The following is a 9,087-nucleotide window of genomic DNA, read 5'->3' on the forward strand; positions in this document are numbered from 1 at the left end:
TCTATAAGTGGCAGGAGATCTGGCTCCCTCCCTCTGTTCCTGATAGCACTCTTGCAGTGAGAGAACGGCAACCCAGAACTTAGTGTGTTTCAGTTCATCAGATATGCATCGAAAATATTTTCAACATACACATATTTTTTTTTTCAGAAATGTTTGAATGCTGCTATTAATGCCAAACTGGATGTCACACAGACACATGACTGGCGTAGAAGAACCCAGCAGCATGTATGTGGCTCATACTGCTGTGCTAATATTTTTGCTAGAAAAGCAGAACTTGAAAATAATGTGCTTTTCACATAGTTAGCACATTTGCTCTTCAGCATCATTTCCTGTTGTACAAAAGACAAAATGATAAATGTACAGTTTTCCAGACACAAAGATCTGCCTTGGAGAAAAATAGTTAGCTCCATTCTCCTCTGTTTTTACCTGGCTATTTCTCTATAATTTGTTGTGAAGCACCTGAAATATTGCACAAAGATAGTTTTAAGTAGTTAGCCAGGAGAATAGAAAGTCACACACAAAAGTGATCTCTTAAACATACTATTAAAAGAAAAAGAAGCGCTGACTGCTTGGCTCTGGAATGCTTGTAAACAGGTTCAGATCAGTGTGGTAGGAGGGGAAAATGGAAAATGGAAAATGAAAGTAAACATTCAGTCATCAGGGAAAGGCAGCAGTGCCATTGGAAAACAAGGAAAACAGACAAGCAAAGAACCAGAGAAGTCAATGAGGAACCAAGTCAGGTTTTCAAGCAAAACTTGGCTGTGAGTCAAAGAGATGAACAAACAAAAAATGTAGCAGATAAGCTTCAGTGTAGGGAAATGTAACACGGTGCACATATGAAAAAATAATCAAAAACCTTATCTGTATAGTGGTGAGCTCAGTAGTTGCACTTCAATCTCAGGAAAGACACCTCAGAGTACAGTTACCCTCCTGAAACCATTGTCCCTGTAGGAGGCAGCAACCAAACAAAGACATAAAAAACTTAATACCAAGCACTGAGAATAAGAGAGATGGCATTAATTCGCTGTTCTGTGCAAACTGGGCACATAGAGCTATACCTTGAGAAGTGATACAGTTCTTAGCTGTACCTCATGGTTAGCTTAGCAAGACCTCATGGTATTAAAGCTGACCTTGGAACGAAATGATCAAGGGGACTGAGCAGCAGGCAGGGCTCATTTCTATATGACAGACCTGAGAGAGGAAATATGAGTCAGCTTAACAAAATCATGAAGGCGGTAAATAAGCTGAGTGTTGAATGTTTATTTGCCAAAGCCAGCTATCTTATAAGTGGAGGACACTTACTGAAAGAAGTAGGAAATGAGTTTGATTTAAAGTTCAGGTTCCCAAGGAACCTCTTTATATTCAAGCCACTGAGGCCCTGAAGCATGTCCAGAGAAGGGCAGCAAAACTGTGAGGGGTCTGGAGCACAAGTCTTACGGAGAGTGGCTGAAGTGGCTGTTCAGAATGGAGAAGAGGAGGCTCAGAGGAGGCCTTATCACTCTCACAACTGCCTGAAAGGAGGCTGTGGTGTGGTGGGGGTCAGCCTCTTCTCCCGCATGCTAGTGATGGGATGAGAGAGAATTGCCTCAAGTTGTATCAGGGAAGGTCCAGTTTAGATACTAGGGAACATTTCTTCTCAGAAAGAGTGGTGAGGCACTGGCACAGGCTGCCCAGGGAAGCAGTGGAGTTATTACCGTCCCTGTAGGTGCTGAAGAAATGTGGAGATGTGGCACTGAGAGACATGGTTAGTGGGCATGATGGAGCTGAGTTGACAGCGGAATTAGATCATCTTAGACATCTTTTCCAATCTTAATCATTCTATTCTAGGATTCTAGCATTCAGAAGTCAACTTGGATATCTCCAAGGTGCAGTTTTCCAGCTATTTAAAGGGCAATTGCAGGACTGCTGCCAGGTTCTCCTATTTTACAAGACAAATATTTCACAAAACACAAAATCCATGTTTGGGCAGCTGTCAAGAATCACATAATCATATAATGCCCTGAGTTGGAAGGGACCCACAAGGATCATTAAGTCTGACTCCTGGCTCCACAGCGGAGCACCCAAAATCCAACTGTATGCCTGAGGGCAGAGTCCAAACCCTCTTTGAACTCTGGCACTCCTCGGGGCCGTGCCTGCTGCCCTGGACAGCCTGTTCCATGGCCACCACCCTCTGGTGCAGAGCCTGTCCCTAAGCCCTACCTTGACCCTCCCCTGACACAGTTCTGTACTATCCCTCGGGTTCTATCACTGATCATCAGAAAGAGGAGATCAGAAACGTAAACAAAAAAACATCTGTCTATATCTTCTTTTCACTTTCACTTCCACCCCAGCCACGCCCATCCTGCACCGGAGCGCTTTCCCTCTATGATCCACCAAACGAGAAGAGGCGGAGCAGAAAACCCTTCCCCCAGAGACGCATCTCTGTCTTTTCCTCACGGGCACGAGTTAGTTTCGTTTCTCGCCGGCTCCGCCACCGCCCTCCCCTTTCCTCTCCCGCTCCGGTGCGGCAGCGGCAGCGGGCGGCGATGCTACGGAGCTGCACAGCGGGACCGCCGGGCTCCCTCCGCCGCGCCCTGCCCGCCGCCGCTCCCGTCGTCCGCCGCCGCCTGCGGGAGGTGAGCGCCCGGGGGACCGCGGGGCGCTCCGTTCCGTGGGGTTGGCAGGTAGTTACGAAGGTTTAATTCTCTCCCACAGTGCGCGGCGCGGATCCCAGAGGCCGGAGCGGTGTTGGACATCCTGGAGAAGTGCCCCGAGAGTCAGCGGAAAGGAGAGTTTCCCGTCGTGGTGTTTGAGGGTCTGGATGCCACAGGTAGGAGAGTGGTGTAGGTGAAGAGCAGTAGGGGCTGTTGGGAAAAATCACCGCTATGGTTTTGAGACACACCTAAGGCTTAAAATGTAATGAGAAACAAATTGTACACAAAAATTCAAAAGCTCAAAAATTCAGAAAGTCCTGTAGACTTATGACATGAATAGATAGCCATCATAAATATTACTCTACCTTCTCTCATCTGCTGATTTTCATTCTGTGGTTGAATTCTACATCTGTGTAGATGAAGAAACACAAAGTGTGGCATGCTGGAAATTGCACTTCTTGTGCAGATTACGAAGCATATTTTTGTTGATAAGTGAACTCAACTACTTGAGCTAAAGTAGTGGTGGGCTGGGAAACTGGCAACGGTCTGTCACAGAGAGAAGTATAAGTTACTTCTGAATAACTTTGTTTTCTGTATTCTTTGGTCAAATAGAACTGAAAATTGCTTCTAAAAAGCAAGTATTGGTTGATAGTATCCACACAGATTGGCACATAGAAAAATACTGTAAGTGGATATACAGAGAAATTGGTATTCATAATGCATTTAAAGGAGTGAATCTAGAGAACTGCTGAAGGGCAGAGCAGGTCCAGAGAGCTGAAAGTGGAGTAATTAATGATTTTTGAGTTAAGTTCAAAAGCACTTTCCACCAAAAGCCTTATCACAAGGTACTCACCAGTGTCAGAACATGTAAAGTAAAAAAAAATAAAAGCACTTTTCAGTTATTAAAATTCAAATGTATCTGAAGTGATATATAACAAATGTTTCCTTTTGTAAATGAAATGCAGGCAAAACCACAGTAACACAGTCAGTTAAAGATGCCCTGGGTGCCGTTCTCTTAAGGTCTCCGCCAGCCTGCATCAGCCAGTGGAGGACAATATTTGATGAAGAGCCAACACCCATTAGAAGAGCCTTTTATGCTGCGGGCAACTACATCCTTGCATCAGAAATAGCGAAAGCATCCACTCAGGCACCTGTGATTGTAGACAGGTTTGTATATTTCAGAAGTCCTCTTACATCAGTACCATCATCCAGTTGCTCAGCGGAAAGAAAGAAAAGAAAGGAAAAGAAAGAGTGAGGGGAAGGCGAGGGAGGGCGGGAAAGGGAAGGGAAGGAAATGAAAGGAAAAAGAGAAAAGAGAAGTTGCAAGGGACCTTAAGGGATCATTGAGTGCAGCTGCCACTTCAAGACAGTGCCTACTAAATGTTAAAGCACATTACTGAGAGCATTGTCCAAAAGCATTTTGAACACTGGCAGGCATGAAGCATCAACCACCTCTCTTAATAAAGAAAGTCTGTATGTACTTTGAAACCCCACACATATTTCAATAGATGTACTATGACCTCCTCCCATTGCCCAGAATTTGTTTGTGTATCTGTGAGTAGTATTATTAACCAGCCTTAAAAACAAGGAAATGTGTATGGTGTATTACCTCATAGTGGTGGGAATGTTAATCACAAGTTAAATGGGTAACCAATTATAACGATCATCTTCTTTAACATGTGGTTGAAGATCACGTTTGCTACCAAATTTGCTGCATATAGAGGCATAGAAATCACACACACACACAAAACAACTGGTTATTGGATTTGAAAATATTACGTAACACTCTCCTTTTGGTACCTCTCATCATATGAGAAGACTTTATTTTGATAGCATCTGGAACATTTTACCTAATGTGTAGCTTCTGCCATACCTTTTAAATCTTAATTCAGAGTGATTGTGACTATTATGGATGGATGGCTCAGAATTGTTCTTTATAGTTGCCTTCAAACTTCCAGTGTCAACTACCTAGCCATTCTTTTACTTGTGGTTGTCATAGAATCATCAGAATAAAATCACTTGAGTTGGATGGGACTCTTAAAGGTCATCTCATCCAATTCCCTTGCAATCAACAGGGACACCTATAGCTAGATCAAGTTGCTCAGAGCCCTGTCCGTCCTGACCTGGATGAGGCATCTACCACCTCTCATGGCAACCTGTTATGTTGACACTTGCCTCCTATGTTATAGAAGAATTTGTAAATCTAAATTTGTAATCTAAAATGTCTTTCTGTTCATTCTGTATTTTCCTGGCAGATATTGGCATAGCACAGCTGCTTATACAATAGCCACTGAAACAGATGGGAACATCCAGAATCTTCCACCAGATGATGATGCTGTGTATAAGTGGCCTGAAGACCTGCTCAAGCCTGATCTTGTTCTTCTCCTAACTGTCAGCCCTGAGGAGAGAGCCCGAAGGCTTGAGGGTCGAGGGCTGGAGAGAACAAAGGAAGAGGCTGAGCTGGAAGCTAACAGCTTGTTTCGCCAAAGGTATACTTTAATGAAGGGTAAGAGGTTGGAGGCAATCTTGGTTCCTGTGGAATCACAAACAAAATGTCCTGCTTATCTTACTGGGACAAGGATTCCCATATCTCTACATTTTGTGGAGGTTTTTTTGTTGTCGTTTGTTTTTGGAAAACACGAGAAAAGTAAATTCTGCCATTTCTAATTAAACATGTTTGAAAGCCTACAGGTGAATAATTTCAGGCTTCCATATAGTCAATAGAGTCAGTGCGGCCTTCAGTGTGATTCAGCAGAGCAGATGCTAGGAGATCAGTGATCCAAGCATAAGTATCTAGAGTCATCTGAGGTGTTTTAGGGCATCTTCAAGAGGCTGACAGATATGACATACAACTTGTGGACCCTTTCTGGGTCAGCAGCTGGAAGCTTAATAAGATTAGAATATGTTGTCTCAAGCAGCACTTGATATACATGTTTAGGCATCTGAATTGCACCCTGGATATCCAACTTCAGGGTGAGCTGGATTGTTGTCTAGACACCACCAAAGGTATTGATGATGTTGTCATTTTCTGCAGTGGAAGCTCGAATAACTAGTGCTCTTGTAAATACATCCACATCAACACCTGGATGTAGGTGTCCATACACACAAATCACAAAACTGAAACTTACCTCTAGAGTTTTAGCGTTTATATCAATGGCACGTTTTAAAAAATGCATTGCTTAATTTTGACAGAAGCTCTGTGCAGACGCAGATCACACAGCGGGGCCTGTGCAAAGATGTGTGCACTGAGAGAAAATTATGCCATTTAAAGATCACAGACTCATAGAATCATGGAATTGCTTACGTTGAAAAACACCTTCAAAATCATCAAGTTCAACCATGACCTAACCATACTACCCTAACTAACAACTCTCCACTAAATCACGTCCCTGAGCACTACATTAAAATGGTTTTTAAATGCATTCAGGGATGGTGACTCAGCCACCTCCCTGGGGAGCCTATTCCAGTGCTTAACAAACCTTTCAGTGAAGAAGTTTTTCCTGATAACCAACCTAAACTTCCCTTAGCTCAACTTGAGGCCATTTCACCTCATCCTGTCACCTGTCACCAGTGAGAAGAGACCAACCCCACTCTCACTGCATTCACCTTTCAGGTATTTGAAGAGAGCAATAAGGTCTCCCCTCAGCCTCCTCTTCCCCAGACTAAACAGCCCCAGTTCCTTCAGTTGCTCAGTCTTCCATGTTTTAATTCTGTTGCTTCTTTGAAAGCCTTTGGTTATTCTTTTTGCTAATTATTTCAGCCAGGATCTGAGAACATTTGCAGTTATTTGATTTGTCTTGTGACTTGCGGCCTAAATGTTAGACATTATTAATTCTTGTGGGAACTGAGAAAATGATAGTTACATCCTCAGAGAATAAACGAGGAAGAGTTCCGAGTTATGAGAAGGCTTCTATTCTGCCTAAGCATGGAGGTTTTCACCCTGTGTTTCATGCCAGTATTCATCTAGTTAGCAGAGTTAATCAGAGGAAAGAGTTAAATGATGTGTGAACTCTGTAATCTTTCTCCAGTTCTCCAGTGACTCCAAGCTGATATCTATCAGTGAGCACACCATTAGCCTGCCATACAGTTCATAGGCACATTGATGGGCTCCAGACAAATTAACTCAGGTGTTAGAAGCAGGATGCACACTGTATGGCTGTTCTGGATAGTTTTCTAGAGCTAAACCGTAAATAAAAAAATACATCATTGTCATGCCATGTGAATATTGATATGGGTCTGGCAATCACTGTCAAGGAAACTATGCATTCTGAAGTTTTCCTAAAGGTTCATTGCCCTTTGCAGTATATTTCATACTCAGCTTCATATTAGGTTTTCTTCCAATGTTTCTTCAGTGCCAGCACTTTCTTCTGAGACCGATTACTAATGCCATTTCACATCCCTGCAATTTGTTTTATTACTCCTGTTTTGTTTTAAAATAGAATCGAAGAGTCGTACAGAAGAATGGTGAATCCCGCGTGCCAAGAGGTTGATGCCAGTCCCTCCAAGGAAGAGGTTTTCAAGACAGTCCTGCAACTAATTAAAAAACACTGTGCCTTGTGAAAGCAACTTCTTTTTATCAACACTTTACATATACTGTTTATTGTCCCTTTATTTCTGCTAGCTCAAAATGCCCTATGAGGTGTTTTGTTTCCTAAAAGAACCTTTTATTACTTCTGCCAACAGCAATCTGGCCAGGTTATCAGTTTCACTGATGTCTATTGCACTTTTATGTATGAAGCAAGATAGTACTCATTGTTCAGCATTACTGGTAAAGCCACAAGCCTACCACAGTCTCACACAAAGTACATGAGAGTGCTCTCTGACACTGTGACATTTCAAGATGCTGTTAGGTTGTATCATCATCGTGATGAGAACTTGTTCCTGCCTTCACTATGTACAAGAATTCACTGATTGCAGCAGGAACATGAGATGTGCAAGGAGAGGATAAAATGTAATCCATCAGTAAAGCAATGAGATGTTCATAACGTTTAGGAACAGCCAAGTGTTTCTTTCTGGAATAGAGGATGAGCTGCTGGGATGAGCATCCTGTAAGAAATGTCTCATAAATACAGGCTAGTAAGTACCTGGGACTCTAAGGAATACAGGCCATGTCTGTTAACCTATGCAAGTGAAATGTCAGTTCATTTCAGGGGGAAAAAAAGAGAACACTGACATGTTAGAAGTGGAGACCTGAGAAGAACACGAGATTAAAAACACTGGTTAAATGATTGTTAAAATATCTTTCTACAAAGTATTTTCTTTACCCTATAGGTTCGCCAAAGTAAGTTTTTTATTCTTTTTGAGAGAATGTGAAGTGACAAAATGCAGAGAATTAGAGCAATGAGGATGATGGTACTCCAGTTTTACTTGTATGTTTGTTTTTTCCTTCATGTTGAATACAAAAGAAGGCTACCAGCAAGGCTTCAGCTCTGCAAAGGCTTATTTTTATGTACTTTTTTTTCACCATTACTCATAACTCTAAAACAAAATATATGGATAAGCCTTTGGGGGTATCATAAGTGAACTGCAGTTTCAGAAAATAAACACTGGTAAAATGCAATTTGATTTAAAACACTATGCTTACTTTCCTCTGTTACATGAGTATAATTATGAACAAATACATCTTCTAAATTAAAATGAGTAATATTGCTTGGTTATATCCAATCTTATATTGAAGGTGGAACTTACAAACTTGGAGGAATAACTTCCAAACCCAATGATTTTAATGTAAATAAGTTTTATTCATGCACTCTTTTATCTTTGTGAGTATATGCAGTTAATGTAGTATATTTATACATACTGATAATGTATGCTGCTGTTTGGTGTGTCATTCTGAATAAAAGTAGACTTGGGATCTGCCATGCATGTAGTCTGGAAATACATCCTTGCGGGTGATACACTTATGAAACATCCAGGTATTCAGTTATCCTCAGATAGAGGAATTTCACATATGGAAGACATCACTGCTCATGGATCGATAGGTTACCAATAAATAATACACCTGGCCTAAGTAGCTTTTCCAGGTGAGAGAGCACCTGGACTGAAGAACACTGAACATTTCATGCCGAGCAAGAATTTTGTCTACTTACTGAGTTGTTAACTGTTTTGCTGGAAAGTTTAATGGCCAGAAGAGGTCAGGATTTTGGTTTCAGTACTTGATGCAAAGCACCAAACAATATTATGCAGATTGAGGAATTTAGGCTAAATCTTAGTGGATCAGATTGGCTTTTTGCATCTTTGGAACATGATCCAAGGAAGACTGGGGATGGGCCCATGTCATAATGCTGGCCCATGACCATGAGCCCTCTCCAGGCAGTCCCAAGCATGGTAATCCTTCAGCATCTTCATTTATTTACTGCTAGCCAACCCGTTCTTGAGGCCAGATGTTTCTGTGCACAGATGAAGGCTGTCAGCCCGAGGGCAAAAGGCACACCAAAGAATGCTTGCTTTATTA

At 42.0% G+C, this 9,087-nt stretch overlaps 1 protein-coding gene across 1 annotated transcript; it reads left to right on the plus strand.

Moving 5' to 3' along the window:
- The first annotated feature begins 1,205 nt into the window (after positions 1–1,205).
- On the plus strand, positions 1,206–8,492 carry CMPK2 (cytidine/uridine monophosphate kinase 2). Its single transcript, XM_072331107.1, has 6 exons — positions 1,206–1,310; positions 2,331–2,615; positions 2,695–2,809; positions 3,599–3,800; positions 4,889–5,122; positions 7,073–8,492. Exons 1-6 carry the CDS (start codon positions 1,206–1,208, stop codon positions 7,191–7,193), a joined length of 1,062 nt encoding a protein of 353 aa, XP_072187208.1. The 3' UTR covers positions 7,194–8,492.
- Positions 8,493–9,087: the final 595 nt, after the last annotated feature.

Source organism: Excalfactoria chinensis, chromosome 3 (assembly GCF_039878825.1).
Source record: "Excalfactoria chinensis isolate bCotChi1 chromosome 3, bCotChi1.hap2, whole genome shotgun sequence".
NCBI lineage: Eukaryota > Metazoa > Chordata > Aves > Galliformes > Phasianidae > Excalfactoria > Excalfactoria chinensis.

Coding starts and splice junctions, on each gene's coding strand:
- CMPK2 (XM_072331107.1), top strand. CDS start 1,206: ATGAGTCAGCTTAACAAAATCATGAAGGCGGTAAATAAGCTGAGTGTT. Junction 2,810..3,598: donor TGAGGGTCTGGATGCCACAG/GTAGGAGAGTGG, acceptor AATGAAATGCAG/GCAAAACCACAGTAACACAG. Junction 3,801..4,888: donor GCACCTGTGATTGTAGACAG/GTTTGTATATTT, acceptor TTTTCCTGGCAG/ATATTGGCATAGCACAGCTG.